Here is a 21,318-nt window from a genome sequence, read left to right as displayed (position 1 = left end):
ATGGGGAATGTGTAGTTTTAAGTGCTAAATAAGAACTTTAAAATATAAAGAATGACTTTGAGGGAAATTCTAGATAGTAATCAAGCCCTAGATATACTAAACTAGCTCTGAAAAATGAGGAGTTGAAGGTGCCTAAGTTCTGACTTTATTGGCGAGTGGGGAAAACAAGCAGGAGAGGAGGGAACACCATCTTATGGGAAATAGGTTATATCTGTGGAAATATATCTGATTTTGAACAAGAGAACTTCCAAATTAACAAGGGAAAAAATAAAAATTGACCACTTACTAAAACCAACAAAGGAAATGAAAGGGAAAAAGAGGAAACAAAAATGTTTATTAATAAAAAGAAAGAATAAAATCAAATATATTAGTTATTACAATAAATTTAAATAGATAAATTCTATTAAAACCCAGAGATTGCCACATGATTTTAAAATGATAGACTAAGTTGGTCCGAAGGTGGTGGGTTATTGTTAAGCTGATTAAAATGATAGACTCTATGAAAAAAGATATAAGTATGAGCCTGAATGCATAAAACAACAAAACAGCTAAATTAGAAAGTGAAGGATAGATGAAAATGTAGTCACAGTGGAAGACTTCAACATGTCTCTCCCAGAATGAGTGATAGAATAATTTTTTAAAATAATGACAACACGGAGGAACCCAGTAATGCAACTGATAAACTGGATAGAACAAATTTTGCAAGTAGAACATACAATTCTAGGTCCATGGAACATTCACCAGATTCATCAAGTACTTGTCACCGAAGAAAGAGCTTGACAAATTTTAAAAAGCACGGATTTTACAGGCCACATTTCCTTAATCACGTGTCAAATAAAGATCCCCTGACCTCCCCCAAAATCCGTTGACTATTTGGAAGAAACACATTCTGGGATGACCCTCGGATCAAAGTGTATATTCGAAATGAAATTAAAAGGTGGGAGAATTACAAACTATGTAGAAATAAACAAAGGGAGAATAACCTTAAATGTGTTCACTACTAAAGAAGAAACCTGAGAAAATGAAGCAATCAGATATTTAAGAAATTAGAAAAGCAACCAAAACTAAACCCAAACAAACGGGTGATCTGGCCGCTGAGTGCAACCACGTGAATGACCTGAGGGGAGAGCAACTGACCCCAGAGGCAATTACTGACGGACTAAAGCTGTTGCAAATTAAGTGATTGTTGTTTTAAGCCACTAACACGTGGGGGTGGTTTGTCGTGTAGCAACAGATAAAAGATAGAAAGGCTGCTCAAGAAGGGGCTCCCTCTCCTCTGTCCTACCCTGACATCTCTCTTATAACACTCACAGCACTCTGTTATCTGCCTTCCTCTGCACCGGCCTGGATTCCTAGAGGATCCTAGTAATCTCAGTATCCCCTGTGCTTGTCAGCTGAGGTTTGTTGACCAAACGAATGGTCACACATTTAAATGGGATGTTGCAAAGTTTCAGCCATTGACAGAGGCCAGGGAGGGAAACACTGACGTTTTAGTAAGGGAACATGCATGGGAGAAGTGGGGGCAGCTGCATCCTGCTCTAATTCCCCCTCCTCCGTGTAGGCCAGGGAGGCCTGTCTCACTCGGCCCTTTTTTGGTGACCCAAGAATGATTTACTTTGTGATCCCAAGAATGATTCTCAAATCTGAAGGGGGGTGTGCAGGCTACTGAGAATGGAGTTGGGCCGATGCAGGTGTGGGCACCACCTGGGCAACGGGTGTTCTCGGGCCAGACCTGCTCAGGGGCTAGGCCATTAGCACCGAGTAGAACACTTGCACCCTCGCCAGGCTCTTCCTCTTCCTTCCTTCCTGCTTCCCACCCTCCTTCCTTCCTCCTTTACTTTAAATGTTCATCTAGTTTATTTACAGATAATAATCGCATGCCCACTGTGTGACAAGCATTGCGCTAGGTGATGGGATAGAGTGAGGAGGTGTGGGAGGCAGGGCAGTATAGACAGAGAGAACACTTTTTAATAAATTTAAGGAAACTTTGTGAAACTTCAAAGTGGAAAAGAAGGGAGGTGAATCCTTACCTTACATGACGTGCAAAAATTAACTCAAAATGGACCAAACATCTAAGTGTAAGAACTAAAATTATAAAACTCTTAGAAGAAAAAGAAGAAAAGCTTTATAACATTAAATTTGGCAATGATTTCTTGAATATGACACCAAAAGCACAGGCAACAAAAGAAAAAATAGGTAAATTGGTTGATATCAAAAATAGAACTTCGTGCATTAAAGGACAAACTTTGTAAAAAGGCAACCGTTAGAATGGGAGAAAATATTTGCAAACAATATATCTGATAAAGGGTTAATATACAAACTATATAAAGAACTCCTACAGCTCAACAACAACAAAACCCCAAACCCTCCAATTAAAAAATGGACAAAGGTATTCGAACATCAATTAAAAAAGGAAAAAAAACCAGATTGGAAAGCAGGATTTCACACTGCAGAACACCTAAAAAATCTGCACATACCCAACAGGTCTTGGTTTTTAAATTATTGAACACATAATCTTTGATTATCAGTTCCCTTATAACTTTACATACAAACACTGGGTGTTCTAAATAAAAACATTTGGAAAAATTTAAAAAATGGGCAAAGGACTTGAATAGACATTTTTCTAAAGAAGATACTCAAATGGCCAATAAGCACATGAAAAGATGCTCAACATCACTAATCAGAGAAATGCAAATCAAAACCACAATGAGATACACTTCATCATATCCATTAGAATGGCAATTACCAAAAACCAGAGAACAGCAAGTGTTAGCAAGAATGTAGAGAAACTGGAATCTCTCTGCACTGCTGGTAGCAACATAACATGGGGCAGCTGCTTTGGAAAACATTATGGCAGTTCCTCAAAAAAACAAAACAAAAACCAGAACTCTATGATCTAGTTATTCCACTTCTGGGCATATACCCAAAATAATTAAAAGCAGGGACTCAAACAGATATTCATACACCATGTTCACAGCAATCTTATTCACAGTAGCCAAAGGCAGAAACTGTCCGAGTGTCCACTGACAGATGAGTGGGTAACCAAAATGTTACATGCACAATGGAATATTATTCAGCCTTAAAAAGAAAGAAAATTTTGACACAAGTAGAACATGAATAAACCATGAATACATTATGCTACGTGAATAACCAGGCACAAAAGGACGACTGTTGTGTGAGTTCAGTTATGTGTGGCACGGAGAGTAGTCAAATTGGGACAGGCGGGGAGCGGAGGAGTGGTTGCCAGGGGCTGGAGGGAGAAGGGAGAGGGCAGCTGTGTTCGATGGGCACAGAGTTGCAGCTTTGCAAGAGGAAGAGAGTTCTGGAGACGAATGGTGGGTGTGTCTGCACAGCCAGGGCATGTACTTCAGGCCACTGACCTGGATTCTTAGAGTGGGTCAGACGGTAAATTTCATACTAGGTATATTTTACCACACGTAAGAATGTGTAAAAAACATGTAAAAGTGGAGACAGTAGTAATTGCTCCCAGCAGACACGCCCTGTGGAACTAGCAGTGTCCTCACACTCACGCCAATGACCAACACAGAGAAAAAAGCTGATCAGATAATTCCCATTAAAGATCTCTTGCAATGAGAAAAACTGCTCCATTGACTCATTCTTCATTTTCAGTATCTTCTGCCTGGGGTTCTTCAACCCCAGTAGTAAAAGTAGGCAGAACTTTTTTGGGGGAATCTATAGTTCTTTTCTAAAATAATAAAAGCTGTCTTTCATAGTCTTCTGATGACTTAATTTCCTTTCCTTTTCATTCTTCTAAAAGAAACAGAACCTGGTTATTATTCAAGAGCAGCAAATTACCACCGCAATATGACTCATTCATTCAGCTATTTATCCATTAACACTGGTGCGTGACCGCCAGGTGCGGGACCTTGTGCTGGGGACTGGCGCGCCGGGAGCCGAGCGCCTGGCGGGGGTGCGGAGCGACCGCCCGTCCACGGACGCGGGAAGGCGACGCGCCAGCCACTGGCTGCGACAGCTGCCGGTCACGGAGAAGCCCTTATCTTCGGTCCGCGAGCTGGCGCCTGCCCGCCCAGGCCGCACTTCCACAGGGTCCTCCGTCCGCTTCCGCGCCCGCGCGGTCTTGTCGTTGCCCGGGCGTCCTGGAGACACTGGATGCGAAACGTTCTCACCTTCTGAGGCCGTGGGCCGAGCGGGCTCACTCTCCGGCCGCAGCCGACGGGCCCAGGGCCGTGAGGTCAGGCCGCGCGGGGCGGGGCCGCGGGAAGCCCGGCCAGTCTTGAGTGGGGGCTGCGGGCCGGTGCGGTGACCCCACCCTGACCCCCGGCCAGCGCCCCCCCTGTCCAGCCCGCGGGAGGCGCGCACCAGGCTGATCCACGGGCTGAGGATCAGAACCTGCTCCGCGTCCGCTCACGGTCCCAGGGATGGTTTCCTAACCAAACCAGGAGAGCACAGTGGTGAACGCGCGTTACTAATAAGACAAATCGTTAGTTTTTTCCGGGGGCTTTGTTATTGGGAACCACAATGGAAAACGTAGACAGTTATGATCGTGTACCCGACAAACTTCCCAAGCTCAAGAGCTCGAAAGAGTGGCTGGAGCCGCAGCCCCTGTCCCTCATGCAGGTATGGTGGGCGGGGGCCCAGGTGCTGCAGGGAACTGCCTTGCGTGAGATAGGCGCTTTTTTGATGTTTCCTTTCAATCTGCTCTTTATTATTCCTTCCTTTCTATTAACTGTGTGTTCGCTTCTCCTTTTCTAGCTTCTTAAGGTGGAACCCTAGGCCACTGATTATGTAGCTTTTCTAACGTAACAAAGTTATACAGTTTCTCGGCTTTAGCTGCATCACCCAGATTTATACAGGTTGAGTTTTTTAAAAGATTGTAATCTGTCTTTTTCGAAACAGCTTTATTAAGGTACAATTGTTATACATGCAAGAAATGGCGTACACTTAAGGTGCACAGTTTGATAAATCGTGGCATGTATTCACACGTGAAACCGTCGCCACAATCAAGACAATGAACAGAGTCCCTTCTCCCCGTGTCCTTTTTTTTTTTTCCTGAATGCTACGTACTGCCCTTTGCCCATCCTGTCCATGAACGTTTGGGTTGTTTGCAGTTTCTGGCTGTTACGGATGAAGCTGCTGGGCACATTCATGTATATGCCGTGGCGCGGACACAGGCTTTCCTTCCTCTTGGGTGAATATCCAGTTGTGGGTCATACGGCCAGTGAATTATCTGTTTGTGAAACTGACAAACTCTTCCAAAGTGACTGAATTATGTGCATTTCCACTACCTCTTTGAGAGTTGCCGTTGCCTCACATTCTGGCCAGTGTTGGTACAGTCTGTGTGTCTGTGTGTGTGTGCGTGCAGTCTTCCTAATCTGAGACATTCTGCAACAAGCACAATGGCATCTCATTGTGGTTTTATTTTCATTTCCCCAGTGACTGTGATGTGGGGCATGCTTTCATATCTCACTTGCCATTTACATCTATTAGAGAAGTGTTTGTTCAAATATTTTGTTCATTTTTCAAATGGGTTATTTGTTATCTTGTTATTGAGCTTTTATTAAATTGAGATACGTCACGTAGCATAAAATTCACTAGCTTAAGGGTGCAGTCAAGTAGCTTTTTGTATATTTACAAGGTTGGGCGACCATCACCACTGGCTAGTTCCAAAACACTTTTATCAGCCCCAAAGAAACCTCGTGCCCTTTAGCAGCCCCTGACCACCCCCTGCTCCCCTGGCCTCCCAGGACCACTAATCTGCTTCCCCTCAGATTCGTCTGTTTGGGACGTTGTATACGAGTAGAGTCATAGAGCGTGTGGATGGTCACTTGTAACTGGCCTCTTTCACTTAGCATTCTGCTTTCAAGGTTCGTCCGTGTCATGCCATGTATCAGCATTTTGTTCCTTGTCAGATGGCTAAATAATACTCCATTGCATGGCTATACCACATTTGTTTATCCATCCGTCAGGGGATGGGCATTTGGATCGTTTCCAGTTCTTGGCTCTTAGGCGTAATACTGCTGTGCACGTTTGTACGTAAGTTCTCGTGTGAATATGGGTTCGCAGTTCTCTCGGGTACCTAACCTAGGAATGGAACTGCTAGGTCATATGGTAACTCTGTTTAACTTTGGAGGAGCTGCTGAACTGTTTCCCACAGTAGCTGTGCCTTTTACAGTCTCATCAGCGATGTATGATGATTCCAATGTCTCCACGGCTTGGACTTCATTGAAGCTCTTGCATCTGTGGGCGTACAGTTCCCAACACATTTGGGAAACATTTCAACCATTATTTCTTCAAATGTTTTTTCTATTACCTCCCCCTTTTTTGATAAATACAATTATGTGTATCATAGCCTGCTTGAAATCGTCCCATAGCCCACTGACACTCTTAATCTTTTGCAGACTTTCCCCCTGGGACAGCTTCTATTGCTATGATTTTAAGTTTCCTACTTCTGTGACATCAAATCTGCTGATAAGCCTGTCTGGTGAATTTTTCATCTGAGACATGGTAATTTTCTTCACTACAAATTCTATTTGGGTCTTTTCTTATATCTTCCCTGTTTAAAAATGTCTACTGTTTTCTCTAGCTTCCTCAACTTATGAACTATAGGCATACGATTTTAATGTCCTTGTTGAATACATATATCACCTGTATTACTTCTGGGGCAGATTTCATTGATTTTCCTCTTTATTATTGGTCAAATTTTTCTGCTTCTTTGCATGCCTGGTGATCTTTTTTACTGGATGCCAGACATTGTGGATTTTACCTTGTGGAGTGCTGGATATCTTCGATTTCCCGTCAGTGTTCCTGAGCGTGGCCTGGGAGGAGGTTCAGTTGCTTGGACACACCCTGATTCTTTCCGGTCTCGCCTCCACGCCCTCTCAGGCAGGAGCATAGCGGCCTCTAGTGTGTGGCCAGTTCTCCACCGCTTACACAAAACCCTCCAAGTACTCACCGCCAGGCGCTGCGCACCATAGACTTTTCACTCTGGCTGGTGTGGAAGGAATAACTCCTGGGGCCGTGTGGCCTCTCGGGGTTGTTTCCCCTGCTCTTTCCGGGGGCTTCTTGGCGGAGCGTTTCATTGGGTGGTTTCTCCATGTGGGTATGGTGTTCAGCATTCAGCTGAAGAATCAAGGGGGACCCTCTGCAGATCCCCAAAGCTCTTTCTCCACGTAACTTTCCTCCCTCTGGTACTCAGCCCGATGAACTTAGCTGCCCCGGCCTCCCCCAGACTCCTGGCTTTTCTCCCATTCCAGGGAGATGGCTGGGTTCCACCTGATACCCACCTCTCTGTGGCAGTGGGGAAATGCTTTCCAGGTACAAAACTGAGCTATTACAGGGCTCGCTTTGCTTTCTGTTTCTCAGGGGCCACTGTCCTTCCTTGCCTGATGTCCAATGTCTTGAAAACTGTTATTTCAGTTATTTTTTTTTTAAGATAAAGTTCTTTGTTGCCCTATCGTGTCTGAAAGTGGAAGTTCTCATCCCAACCATTTGTTCAGTTTTCCTGCTCCATGCTTTTGCTGATCACTTTGAGGATCCAGTTTCCCACTTGCTGAGCCTTTTGCCATTGTCTCACAAGTCATTGCTGCAGCTGTACTCATTATTTTCCAGTCTTTTTTCTCTCTGTTTTCCAGATTGGATAATTTCTGGTGACATATGTTACAGTTCACTGACCCTTCCTATGTCATTTCCAATCTGCTGTTAAGCCCATTGAAGTCTGTTTATTAAATTTAAGAATTGTATTTTCCACTTGGTTTTTTTTTACAGTCCATATTTCTTTGCTCGGATTTTCCATCCATTCATTACGAGGACATTTCCTGTAACTTCTCAAGCATAGCTGTAATCGTTGATCTGAAGTCCTTGTCTGCTAGTGTCAACACAGGGGCCATCTCAGAGTTGGTCTTCATCGATTGCCTTCTTCTAAAGTATGGGCCACACTTTACTGTGGTGTGTGTGTGAAGGAATCTAGACTACATATTTTTAAAGATTTTATTTATTTCTAGAGAGGGGAAGGGAGGGAGAAAGAGAGGGAGAGAAACATCAAAGTGTGGTTGCCTCTTGCACACCCCCTACTGGGGACCTGGCCCCCAACCCAGGCATGTGCCCTGACTGGGAATCGAACCAGAGACCCTTTGGTTCACAGGCTGACGCTCACTCCACCGAACCACACCAGCCGGGGCTAGACTATATTTTAGACATTCCACATAATACATTGTAAAGAGTCTGGCTTCTATTAGATTCCTCTGAAGAATATTGAGCTTCGGTTTGAGCAGCAGTTAACTTGGCGGACCTCAGCTCACGACCTTTGTCTTTCCTGCGGTTGACGGCAGATGAAAATCACTGTTCATCTTTTTTAGCTTTAGATGGGCTGCGTGGAGTCTGCCTGGTATATACGTGGTTCAAGGATCTAACAGAGGTTTGGTCAGATTTTATTACCACAATTCGTGACATGTACTCCATGGCTTTCTTCTGTCAGGAATTCCTCCTCTCACTTTCCAGCTGGACAGTCTTCTCATTCTTGAACCTGTAAAACGGAGCGTGTCTCTGGGTGCGAGCCGACTCCTGGCCCTGACTGCGGCCGGCTCTTAGACAGAAGTCCACAGCACACTGGAAACTTGCCCAGGGCTGTTCTTTTCCCGCAGTGCTGACCGCCCCTCCAGCTTCTCCCTGCCTCTGGTCAGTCTCCAGATTGTTGGTTTTGATATTTTTGTGCAGGGTACTGACTTTTGAGCTTGGTTTTGAGAACAACGTATTTGCCAAGAATAACAACTCTGTGTGGCAGAAAGAACAAAGAAAATGGACTTAGAGTTGGACACATTCGAGTTTAATTTCTTGCTTCATGTAGGAGTTTCTAGGCTTCTGGTTGTTGCTTAACTCCCGTGAGCCTAAATGCTCTTCAGTGTTAATGTGGAAGGTTTTAGTCTTGGATTTTGAGGTTGTACTCATCTGTTCTGGAAACAAGGGTAGTGGAATTGAGGCTACTTTCAATGACAGTGAATTTGAGAATATTTCATTTTTGTGTAATTATGAGAGGATTTCAAAGGCCCATCCCAAATGTCTCCCATTTTGGAAATCTTTTTAAAAGATCATTTTTCCATTGTAGTAAACTATATATATATTATTGTGGTAAAAATATATGTAATATATATTTTATATTATGTATATGTGTATTATACATTATAAATTATAATGTATATTATTATATATTATACACTATATATTATATTATATATTATAATTATGTATAACATATATACACACATCATCTCACAATATTTGCTATTTTTAACCATTTTTAAATGCACAACTCAATGACATTAATGACATTCACATGTCTCCTAGAAATCAACCTCTTATATTTTGTTAGATATTTAATTGTGAAAAGTTTGTTATGAACATGGAAAAATAATGTTATGAATTACATCCTGAAGATTGTATTGCTTTAAAATCTGAAAATGTGACTTGTATGTAAAAATATTTATTATTAATATTTGATAGCTATAATGACAATGAGTTAAAACAGAATTCACCAATGACTAACTGAATTGAAACAACAGGGGCCTGATTGGATTCTAACTCGTAAAGGTAAAAGCGTTTTATAGGATGTGAAAAAAGATGGGGCATGCCTACCGTGTGACTCTGGGAAAGTCATTTGACCTTGTCAGGACTTGAAATGTCTACTGTGGGTTATTTTTTGCCCTAGAATGAGCTTAATTCAAAGCAGAAAGATTCAAATACTCTTCCAATAGGTATAAAAACTGGATTCATATAGAATTTTCCAGAGACATGGCTGTCACATAAAATATAAGTCCAGATAGTATTAATAGTTTGATTTTTAAGATTTGACTTTCTCAAAATTTCATTCTGTCATTTTAGGCACTGGCTAAAGAAGATAATAATGCAGCTATTCAATCAATATTATACAGAGAAAATTATATAATTAAGGTAAGAATTGACTATACAGTGTGTTTCAATTAAAATTTTTCATTTTACATGTAGTTCATCATTATAACAATTTTAGAAAATATAGAAAGTAGAATTAAAGACACTCACTCACCTGTAGGGGTCTTGAGCTTAAGAGGTCTCTGAGGTTGTTTCAGTTGACTTCCTCTTCTCCTGTCCTTGGTGGGGTTTCTTTCACAGACACCTCATGAGTTTTTTCCTTCTCTCTCATTCCTTCATCTTAGTGGGGCTTTGATGGAGCTGCTCTGTAGTGTTAAGAGCTTTAAGACTCTTATTGGAACATAGGGACCGATTATTCCTCAGGTGCACCTGGGGAAGAACAAGGCTTTAACTACGGCAGGATGGGTTTAATCGGAAGACAAAGTGCATCTCCCTGTGAAGTGCACTGGACTCTGGAGTAGGTAACCTGTTTGTTTTTAATTCTCATCTGAAGATGTGATTAATGATTTTAGAGAGAGAGGAAGAGGGAGAGAGAGAAACATCAATTGGTTGCCTTCCCGTAAGTGCCCCGACTGGGGATTGAACCTGCAATCTTTGAGTGTATGGGATGATGCTCCAACCAACGGAGCTACCCAGCCAGAGCTTACCTTCTTTTGCTTTTAAGACTTTATTGTTGTTTAAAAGGAGAGGAACTGTGTTTTGAGAATGGTTGAAGTGTGCTCAGATCTGAAGTTACAGAGGTATAATCCCCACAAAGCAGGGATCTTTTAGGGGTCTTTTTTTTCATTTTGAATTTTATGTTGTTGATTCTAATAATTACACAATTCATTTGCTAGGTGAAAGGCTGATAGAAGTTTTGGTGAGAATGATTTAGCTTGGAGCCCAAATCAGGCATTTTCTCTGCAGGCCCTTTGGACTAGGTGGTGCTGCGCTTCTGTCCCTTTGCTTTTGTCTCTTTTTTCCCCACGAAATATTCTCCTTCCACATCGTCTGTCATCTCTCCTCTCCTGGATAACGCTTCATTCTTTAAGGCCTGTCTAAAATGTCTCCCACTTTGGGATTATTTTCATAAAAGTGTAATCGTTTTTCCCATTGTGGTAAAATACATAGAACATAAGATATGCTATTTTTAACCATTTCAATTGTACAATTCAGTGACATTAATTACACTTACATGTTGTACAACCATCACCGCTACTTCCCAAACTTCTCCATCTCCCTAACTTTGTACTCGTTAAATAATAACTCCCCTTTCTTCGCTCTCCAAGTCTCTGGTAACCTCTAACTCACTTTCTATCTCTACCGTACAAGTGGGATCCTATGATATTGGTCCTTTTGTGGCTTACTTCACGTAGCACATTGCTCTCCAGGTTCATCCATGGGGTAGCACCTGTCAGAACCTCACTCCTTTTTTATAGCTGTGTGATACTCCCTCGCGTGTATGTGCCACATTCTGTTTACACGTTCATCTGTTGGCGGACACGCGGGTTGCTTCCCTTCCACCTTGTGGCTGTTGTGAGTGATGCTGCAGCGAACGTGGGTGCACCAGTGTCTGTCTGGGTCCCTGGTTTTAATCATACATATTTGTTTTGTAGTCTGTCTCCCCAGGGAGGGCAGGCATTTTACCCGCGGGTCCCTTTTTCCCAGTTGCGTGACCGTCACACAGTAGAAGCCAAGTAAACGGCGGCATCAAGGAGTGACTCTGTGGGTTATTGTTAGGGATGTACATGAAGTAGAAATTTTAGAACAAGAAAGATTTCAGATAATGTATTTGTCTTTTCTGTCACTGTTTCCTAGGAACTAGACAAGTATTTACACCAGCATGACTTCTTGAAGGCGAGAAGAAAAGAGCTGTTATACAAAACATGGGTTGACCACGTGGCAGAGCCTCTCCAGAAGAAAATTATAGAAAAAGTTTGTTCACATAAGAAGATTAAAAAAAGGAGACAAGTGGAATTAGATAGTTTTTTAAAATATGTAAATCAGAAGGTACTGTGATATCATTTGACTTGTTTCAGTTGGTTTGAAACTCTGGTTACCTCTCTTTATCATCACCCGGGCCCCTCCCCGCTCCGTACTGGGCGGCCTCTCCCGTGCGGCCGCACACCCGGCTCTTAAATCCAGGGTGGAGGCGGGGGGGCTGGGGCTGGTTCTGGATGTAAATGTGTACATTAGAATCGGTTTTCTTCGTTGTTCGCATGTAATTATTACTTTTGTACACCAAGTTTAAATGCTGGACTCTGGGGATCGGGAGATATTCGTGTGTGTGTGAGCTCTGGAACTCAATTATTTACAAAGCTATAAAGTATTTCTCTTTGCTTGGCATTTTTAAGAGATCTGAGATGTTCGAAAACCAATTCCCAAATCTTTTATGTTCCCACATTTTTTATTAACATCTTGCAAATGTTAAGTAGACTCCTTCTATCACTGCAATATTTATTACTCAGATACATGAAACTTAATTTCAGATGTGGTCTCCCCCGCCTTCCGCCTGTGTTCCTGATGCCACGTAGCAGCAGCGTGGGGAGGGGCTGTGTGTCTGGCTCTGAAGTCCTGCTACGTGCAGCGCTGACCGAGCCCCTCTGGCTCTGACGTGTGGCCTGTTTCCTTCAACAGGGAAATGTGTTTTTAGAGCATTATGATCCGAAAGAGTACGATCCTTTTTCCATGAGCAAAGAGGACCCGGACTTTCTGAAGGTAGGGTCGATTTCTTATTTTAACTTTGGTATTATGCCGTTGGTTTGTTTGAGCAGCCCTACTATGTGAGTTGTCCTCTGGTGATGTCCTAAGAATACAGGATTTAAAGAAAAAATATTTTATTTACTTATTTTTAGACAAAAAGGAAGGGAAGGAGACAGAGAGGGAGAGAAACATCAATGTGTGGTTGCCTCTCACATGCTCCCTATCTGGGAGCTGCCCGGCAACCCAGGCATGTGCCCTGACTGGGAATCATACCAGTGACCCTTTGGTTCTCAGGCGGGCACTCAATCCACTGAGCCACTCCAGCCAGGGCATGTAGTAACATCTTAAGAATAGTTTCCTGTCTCCATGTCTTAGAAAGGAACAAGAAAGCCAAAGACCAAATTAAATTAAACCTCTGTCAAATTTGAAAATATTGAGTAATAGGTAATGTTTATATTTAATTTTCATAGACTTTTAAATTTGTTACAAAAATAGTACATTTTCATGATAAAATCAATTGATGAATAACTTAGAAACTACTCAATTCCATTACCCAGGATGAACTCATGAACATTTTTCTTTATATCCTTCGAGACTTTCTATATGTAGGCATAAACACACATGTTTATTTTACAAGAATGGGTTTATACCATACATTAGGTTACATAGTCTGCTTGTTTTCCTTCATAGTCTGTGATTTGCTTCTGTCTTTGTCAACAAATTTCAATATATAATTTTAATAATTGCATAGTGCTCTGTTGTCAGTAGCAGCTAACTTGCACTGAGGAATTAACCAGGTGTTAGGACTTTTTTTTTTTCCATTTTATTTCATCTCCACTGCTACCATGTCAGGTAATTTACAGACAAGGCAAGTGAGGCACAGACAGGTTAAGTCGCCTGTCCAAGGTCACACAGCTGCAAACAGCAGAGCATAGACGTGTCTCTAACCATCTGCGGTATCTTGCTAAACCATCATTTTTTTGACATATTCCATCTTGAACACCTAGATTGTTTTTGACCTATTGCTGTTACACATGACATTGTGATGAGCATCCCTATAATTATTTCTTTCTTATTTTTTTTCAGTAAGTTGATAGAAGTAGAATTGCTGAGTTAAAGGTTATACATGATTTTGATTCATATTACCAACTTCTTCCCCCAAATGTATGAATCTGCATCCTCCACCGGAGTCCATTTTCCATACTTTTGCTAATAGTGGATATTATTAAACAAAATAAAACAGAAAACTTACCTTGGTCATAGACATTTTAAACTGCTGGCATTTGGCCGGTCAAGACCTCTCGCCTCCACACACAACTACAGCAAAAATACAGCCACACTGTAGGACAAATGTCACTTGGAACTGTCAGAAAATCGAGCTGTGTGGAAGTCCGCAACCAAGGATTTAAAGCAGGCACGTTCATTCAGACGGGTAGGAGGGGCAGAGAGGAGGAGAGGCGAGAGGCGCATAGATGGGAACAGGCAGTTCCACATGTGGTGGATAAAAATCAGGAGGGATTCCTTGGGAGGGAGGGAGCCCAGCTCCAGTCTAGACCACCCAGCCCAGGGTTCCAGTGCCAGGAAGAAAAGTCCCCATAACTTCTGGCTGTAAAAACCAGTGGGGGTTGGGATGGTGGAAGAAACTGTGTCCTCTTAAAGGGCTTGAAATGGACTTAGGACTCATGCAGAACCCACCCCCTCTGGGATTCCGTACCAGAGCAACAGCTGGAAGGACACTAGTGGCATGCTGGGAGAAAGGGAAGCGCGAGTGAGGGGACAGCTTCCCCCGGAGCAAAACTCCAGAGGCCAGGCAGCAGCACTGTCCTCTCTGAGCCCTCCCACACACAGAGCAACAGAGCAGTGACACAGGTTGCCCCATCCTGGTGATTACCTAAACTCCTCCCCATACAACCTTAACAGGTGCGTTAAGACAGAGAGTCAAAGCAGCTCTGCTTAATACACAGAAACAAACATGGGGAGGCTGGCAAAATGAGGAGACAAAGAAATATGACCCAACTGAAAGAACAGAATGAAATTCCAGAAAAAGAGCTAAACGAAATGGAGATAAGCAACCTATCAGATGCAGAGTTCAAAACACTGGTTATCAGGATGCTCCAAGAACCCATTGGTTACTTCAATGGCATAAAAAAAGCCATTGGTTATATACTAACCAGTCTCATCATTTATTATATAACTGTATAATAAATGTGGTTACTGTAAAATGAAGTGTATTAACATTTGGAAGATCTCACACCACTCAGACCTGATTTTTTCCAAACATCCGATCCATGACATGGATAAACGATCTATTCAAAGTTGAAGACAGACCAATGGGTTTTAATGTAGCGGAGTTTGAATAGTTGATTGGTATGGTTTCAGATTCCACATCATAACTAACCCTGAAGAAACTAGCACTTGCTGAGTTTGGGTGTAGTACCTGAGACACACCCGCAGGATCTGAAGAGGCTGTTAAGACAAGAGCTAACCACGGCTGGAAGGGCTCACTAAGGGAAGGAGCGGAGCGGCCCCATCTCCTTATTGTGCCTTAAATATAAGTAATGGTTAGCCTGCCATCAGCGTATAGGTACTGTGGTCTCGATTCTGCTGGCAGAAGAGCCATAAATGGATGTTCAGGACAGACTGAAAAGGACCTGAAACCCAGTCCTTAAAGAAATGCTTTTCTTGTAGGTCACCATCCCACCATTTTGTGACCCTTTGAAAAAGGCACAGTGTGACAAAGATGAGGAACAAAGAATTCTTCTTCAGTGTGAGACTGGTACTTTGTTTCTTTTTTCTTTTAAAGATTTTATCTATTTTATTTTTAGAGAGAGGGGAAGGGAGGGAGAAAGAGAGGGAGAGAAACATCAATGTGTGGTTGCCTCTCACGTGGCCTCCCCGGGGGACCTGGCTTGCAACCCAGGCATGTGCCCTGATTGGGAATTGAACCAGCGACCCTTTGGTTCACAGCCTGTGCTCAAAGGTACTTCGTTTCTAATGGTTACGCGATTCCATGACCCAAGAGCAATGGGAGTTGCACTCGACTGTGCTGATTTGTGTTACCAACCTTCTTGCAGGCAAGATGCAGACAATGAAAGAATATAAAGAGGTTGAGAAGGCCAAACTGCATTCCAGGTTCCCAAGAATTTCTAATTCGAGGTGCTTCATGACTCCAAACGAGTGGCTTAGACTGCCTACAAGCTACATAGAAAGTGAATTTTGTAAAAGGAGCAGGTAATGGTTAATATTGCAGAAATTATGGAACCCACTGGCATTGGGGAACTTTTTCTTGAGACAGTGATGTAAATTTTGTCATAGTTATACTTTTTTAAATTTCAGTTTCTGATGAGAAATGTACTATAGCTCTTTTCTCTGTTTCTCTGTTTGTGACGTTTCCTTTTTCCTTGGATACATTGAAGATTTTCTCAGTCTTTGGTTTTCACTACCTCCACGATGATGTGCCTTGGAGTTTTGTTCCCCCTTCTCCCTGTTTGTCCTACTTAGGGCTCTCTGAGGTTCTTGTATCTGTGGTTTGATGTCTTTCATTCATTTTTTTTTTTTTGAAATTCTAGGCCCTTATCACTTCAAATATTTCTTACATCCTATTCTTGTTTCCTCTGAGATTCCAATGTTTGTTAGACCATTTGACGTTGTCCGTAGCTAATCGTTCTTAGCCGCTGTTTTTTCCCCACTGTGCTTCAATGAGAAAATTTGTACTGACCGTGATTAGTCCCCGAGTCTTCCCTCAGCTGTGTCCCATACACCGAAGAGCCTGCCGGAGGAGTTTTTCCTCTCCTTGTGGTGATTTTTATTTCTAGGATTTCCATTTGACTTCTTACATAGTTTTCACTTTTCCTGAAATTTTCCCACTGTACATACATGTTATCCGCCTTTCCACTGGGTTAACACATTATTCATAGTTATTTTAAATTCCTTGTTAGTTCCAGCATTAGGGTCATGTCTGAATCTGGGTCTGTTGATTGCTTTATCTCTAGACAGTGGGTTATTTTACCTTACCTTTTTGTGTGCCTGTCTTGTGATTTTTGACTGAATGCTTTCTCGACATATGAGCCCAGGAAACCCTTTTGTCACTGATTCTGCTTTATACACTAATCTAGATGTTTGCTGTACCCCTTTCTTTTCTTTTCTTTTCTTTTTTTTTTTGTTTCATCGTCTGATTTATTGGTGGTGAGTGGATAGGGGTGGGCCCAGGTCATTTTTTTTCTTTTCTTTCACTCAAAACACATTTTGAAACCCACATTTTCTAGGAAAACTCCTTTTGATTAAGCTGGATCAGACTGATCCTTTCCATGAATTTTTGTGTGTGACGGTTTGCATGCCAGGTGTACTGAGGATGTTCGCTAGAAGAGTGGTCAGGGCTCTGGGTTTCAGGTAACAGAACCCATGCTGGAAAAGGGTCCATTTTTTTTTAGGATTTTGACTGATCCCGGTCATCGGGAGGTTTTAGGAAACAGAGCTCAGTTTCAGGAGCAATACTCAAAATAGAAGACAGAGGGCGCACTGCTCGCACCACGACCGGGAAGCTGCCCACTCGGGCAAGCGCCGCTCCAGCTGGCGGCCTGGGAACCACACGGGCTCTGAGGCCTGGACGCCCTTCAGAGGGCCAGTGTCGCTGGTCCCGCCTACGCCTGAGTGGGCTCTGAAGCACCTGTCTGCCACCTGATGGCAAGGCAGACCGGGAAATGCAGTGTTTGGGTTCTCTTTTGGAAACACATTTTATATTGATGCTTGTAAATGGCACAATCTCCGTGGCTTCTTTTAACATCAGTGCGCACACTCTCGTGGAGTGGGGGGTGGGGGGGTGCTTTTAACCTCACCCCGCTGAGTCTAGGTTCCCAGGAAACAGCAAACCAGCCTCTATCATGGTGTGGGCAGCAGTCACACGCCCAAGAGTCCACAGCAGTTTGAAGTAATGGTACTTTAGACAATAGACGCAGCAGAGTGTAACAATAATGTCTGAAAGAGCATAACCTAGTATTGTTTTCCAAACATCCTCACACGTGTTATCTTGTTAAAGGTTGAAAGTGAAAGTGAATTTTAACGTTAGTAGTTTTGACTCGAAGCCCTCGGCCAAAGCTCCTCAACTTCTGGAATCCTAGGAAGAAGAAAAAGCTGCTATTTGCAAGTAAGCCTGTTATTGCATAGCTTTGCTCTTCTTTTGTTTAAGATGCGTGGCCGTGTTTCCGCCCTTTGCCACCCCTTTAAGCTGCGGGCGTCGCAGCCGAGGCACATGCCAGGTGCCCATGGCATGCCACCCGGCTCTCCCTCCACTGTGTCTGGCTGGAGTGGCAACTTTCTTCCGCGCCTTCTGCTGTTAAAGAACAAGTGGCTAACACATTTGGAAACACCAAGCACAGACACAGAAAAAAGTCATTAGCAACTCTTCTAAGTTACAAGTGATTTTAATGGAACTGGAGCAGTAGAAACGTTAATGCTGGACTAGTTGGGGGGTAGCTGCTGTTCCAGTACTGTGCCCGGAGTGAAGAGGTGGCGCGGCAGCACAGACGCGCACACCGCTCTGCGTGGAACGTGGGGAGTCACCTCCAGACACTAGTCCTGGAGTTAACGGCAAGAGGTTTCTCTCCGTAGTTACAGAACCTGTTAACCATCTGATGAAAGGCATGGGGTCCCCAGGCATTGCTGGAAGGAATGTAAAATAATGCAGTAACTTTGGAAAACAGTTTGGCAGTTTCTCAAAAGGTTCAATATTAAATTACCATGTGAGCCAGCAACTCGTCTCCTAGATTTCCATCCCCTTGCAGGACTGGGCACCTGTCTCTCCTCCAACCTCATCACCTGCCTCTCTCTACCCCTCACTGTGCGCCACCTGCACCCGCTTTTTCTTGCTTTCTGAACCCACCGACCCGACTCCCACCTCAGGCACTGCGTCTGCCAGTCCATCTGCGTGGAACACTTCCCCACACTCCCCACGTCTCAGGCCCTCAGCTCTCTGCACACACACCATCAAGTCACAGAAGCCTTCTCTGACTGCTCATCTGTCGCCCCACTGACCCCACCCCTGCTCTCCTGACCCCCTTCATGCGTGAAGAGGCGGGATTGCAGGACTCGAGTGGAGGGCAGGACAACCACCCACCGCAAGGGGACGGTCGGTGCAGTGCCCGGATAGGGGTGACGCCCGGCGAATTTGTGGAGAAATATTGTTCATTTTCTCGGTGGAGTGAGGGCGTCATCCATCAGGTGGTCAACAGAGATTTAGAGGTTTGAAAAGAGAAGGGAAGAAAGGAATCTAGTATTTTCTAAATCACAACAACCCTAGTGTAAATCAGCCCCGCAGACACTGCCCTCTGAAGGCAGGGCCAGTGGGAGTCCCCGCATCTCTGTAGGGTTCTAACTCCAGGTAGAGGAAGGAGAGGCTGAGGCGGGGCGGGGGGGGGGGGGGGGGGGGGGGTAGGCGGGGCCCTGCCCGCTGGGTGAGTCACTCAGCTCCCTGGGGAGGACCGCGCTTCCCCAGCTCAGCTCAGCCCAGGAGCCCCTTCGGCTCTGTGCGCCCCTGAGCCCCGTGCCACACCCAACTCTTCTCTTCCGTCAGCCTTCAAGAGACCTTGGCAGCCGAGGAGCGCACACCCTGGCCCTCGCCTGGTAACAGAGGACACAGAGGAAGGTCGCTTTGGAGGAAGCCATCTGCCAGCTGGAATCATTCAGGGTGAGGACCAAGGACGCACCCAGAATTGTTCTGTATCTAAGAAAAGCATCTGCAATAAACTCCACTTACTTTTTGCGTTCCGTGTCTGTGTGACAGTGAAGAACGACACCACCATGTGCTGACAGCTACTGAGGGTGTGTTTCCCCCAGCGGCTAAGGTGCAGTGAAAATATTAGTAGCTACCTTACTGCGTGCCCATCTCAGTTCACGGGGTCCTCCCCTGATTCAAGGTGTGTGCCCTTTGGTCACGTGGACAAAGAGGGGCCACACACTAAACCTGACAAGATCGGGGGGCCCTGTGTGGCAGCCTTACACACTCGGAGACCTAAAGTAACCGCATAGGATGGTCTGAAATAAAACATTTTAACTAAAGGCAGTTCACGGCGGGGAGTCATGTCCTGGGCAGGTACTTTTCCCTGACAAAGGTCAGTCTTCACCTTCCCTAAGCCTGTCATCTTTCAACATCCGGGACCACATACCTGATAAACGTGCCTTTACAAAAACAAAGTAATTTCCCTGTTTGCAGACCCCTCAAAGCCAGGCTCCCATAAATGCCCTCGTTATCATTGTGTTAATTGTTGACTGTTAACCATGCTGCATTCACCTGTGTAAAAGAAGTGTGTGTCCATCATTTTACCTCTTACCCAATCCCAGAGGCCCGCCCACACTTTGCTTCCTCCCGCCTCTGTCGCCAACGGACTTCCTGTAACCCACCTACAGCTTCTCTTTCCATTGCGGTGGATGAAATAAGGGCGAGACTGCCGTTCTCGGGCGCACTTTCTCAGTTCCTTGAGGTTTTCACCTCCGGGCACTCGTCCTCAGTTTGGCTCAAACTCATAAAAATTCTCTGTAGGTCTGAACGTTTCTTACGTTGATGGCCAGGCGCCCTTACCATCCACACCCACGTATTCTCCCCAGGTTTTCCCGACAGTCTTTAGAAAATGTAAACATCCATTTGGAGTGCGCACCCCCCCCCCCCCCCCAGCTGCTGATTCTGGTTCGAATTCTGGGCATCGCGCTCTGGCTGCTGCTGAGTTCGGATCCCGCCCGGCAGGACGCGGGACCCGGAGGGCGAGAGAGCAGCGCTTTGCTTTCAGCGCTGAAAACCATCCCTCGCCTCTCGTTGTAGCCCCAGGTCTTACAGATGAGCGGTAAATTCTGTGAATTAGTGTTAATCCACAGGACCTCACTTTATTTAAAGGAAACACGAGCACCCAGGGCGGTGCTGGGTCGGGCGGTTGAAGGCCCCACGCGCGCGGGCGCAGGCGGTCGGGGCCGGGGCGGAGGGAACGGGCTCGTGCTCACACCGCGCTTTACCGTGTTTCAGCGTGTCCGAGCCCGAAGGCTCCGCTCGCCAGCGGTCGCCTCCCCAGTGGCTCCGCGCCCCGGGGATGCAGGTGCCTCTGGCGGCCACGGAACCGCGGAGCTCGGAGGAACGTCCAGCCCAGAAGACGGACACGAGCGGCCCGAGCACGAGCCGCTGCCCCGCAGGTGGACACCGCGGCGTCTGGAGCGCCCCGGGGCGGGGGCCGTAACCCCCTGAAGATTAGGAACGACGACGGCTCAGTGACTGTGTGGACCGGAGCTGAGCCCTGCCCGGCGCGCACGCGGCGCCGGGAGGAGTCGCAGGCGGGGGCGGCCCGGGGCCGGGGGCGAGCGCGGCAGCCCCGCAACGCGCCCTGCGGGACGGGTGGGTTTGGGCCCCGCGTGGGGCGCCGCGCGCGTTCCCCGTGAGCAGCGTTGCGCGGTCTCGCAGGACGTGAGATCCGCCCGCTCCCGAAACGCCCCCGGGCGCTGCCTCTGTTTGGCCCCTTCGCCGTGGCGGGAAGAGAGACGCAGCGTTCGCGCGTGTTGCACAGAAAACTGAGGATTTCAGAAGTGCTGCTAGAAATCATTCACGTCTTTCCTATATTTTCTGGCAGCACCACGAAGAAGGAACTATCGGAGACAAAAACTGTCTATTTCCTGAAACAACAACAAAAAAAGGTGGTTTGAAAATCTGGACGCACGGCCAATAGAGCGTGGGTCACATTGGCCGATAACGTTAATAAAATGGTCATAATGCTGTGATTT

General features: G+C 45.1%; 1 protein-coding gene across 2 annotated transcripts; it reads left to right on the top strand.

Moving 5' to 3' along the window:
• Window positions 1-3,874: 3,874 nt before the first annotated feature.
• Window positions 3,875-19,322, top strand: LOC112298023 (protein FAM228B). Of its 2 annotated transcripts, XM_024552939.3 has the most exons (8): window positions 3,875-4,599; window positions 9,856-9,924; window positions 11,680-11,871; window positions 12,499-12,579; window positions 15,253-15,340; window positions 15,639-15,795; window positions 17,600-17,707; window positions 19,133-19,322. In XM_024552939.3, exons 1-7 carry the CDS (start codon window positions 4,501-4,503, stop codon window positions 17,679-17,681), a joined length of 768 nt encoding a protein of 255 aa, XP_024408707.3. In that variant the 5' UTR covers window positions 3,875-4,500; the 3' UTR covers window positions 17,682-17,707; window positions 19,133-19,322. The 2 variants fall into 2 exon arrangements, with proteins under 2 accessions (XP_024408707.3, XP_045045219.2); XM_045189284.2 differs by lacking the exons at window positions 17,600-17,707; window positions 19,133-19,322 and having other exon boundaries at window positions 15,639-15,799.
• Window positions 19,323-21,318: the final 1,996 nt, after the last annotated feature.

The sequence above is a fragment of the Desmodus rotundus genome, chromosome 5, assembly GCF_022682495.2.
Source record: "Desmodus rotundus isolate HL8 chromosome 5, HLdesRot8A.1, whole genome shotgun sequence".
Taxonomy (NCBI): Eukaryota; Metazoa; Chordata; class Mammalia; order Chiroptera; family Phyllostomidae; genus Desmodus; species Desmodus rotundus.
This window is presented reverse-complemented; position numbering and strand designations above follow the sequence as displayed.

Bases quoted from the DNA above. Each gene is read 5' to 3' on its own strand.
- LOC112298023 (XM_024552939.3), top strand. From the start codon at position 4,501: ATGGAAAACGTAGACAGTTATGATCGTGTACCCGACAAACTTCCCAAG. The intron at 15,341-15,638 runs GTACTTTGTTTC...ACCTTCTTGCAG, and splicing joins TCTTCTTCAGTGTGAGACTG to GCAAGATGCAGACAATGAAA. The intron at 15,796-17,599 runs GTAATGGTTAAT...ATCTTGTTAAAG, and splicing joins GAATTTTGTAAAAGGAGCAG to GTTGAAAGTGAAAGTGAATT.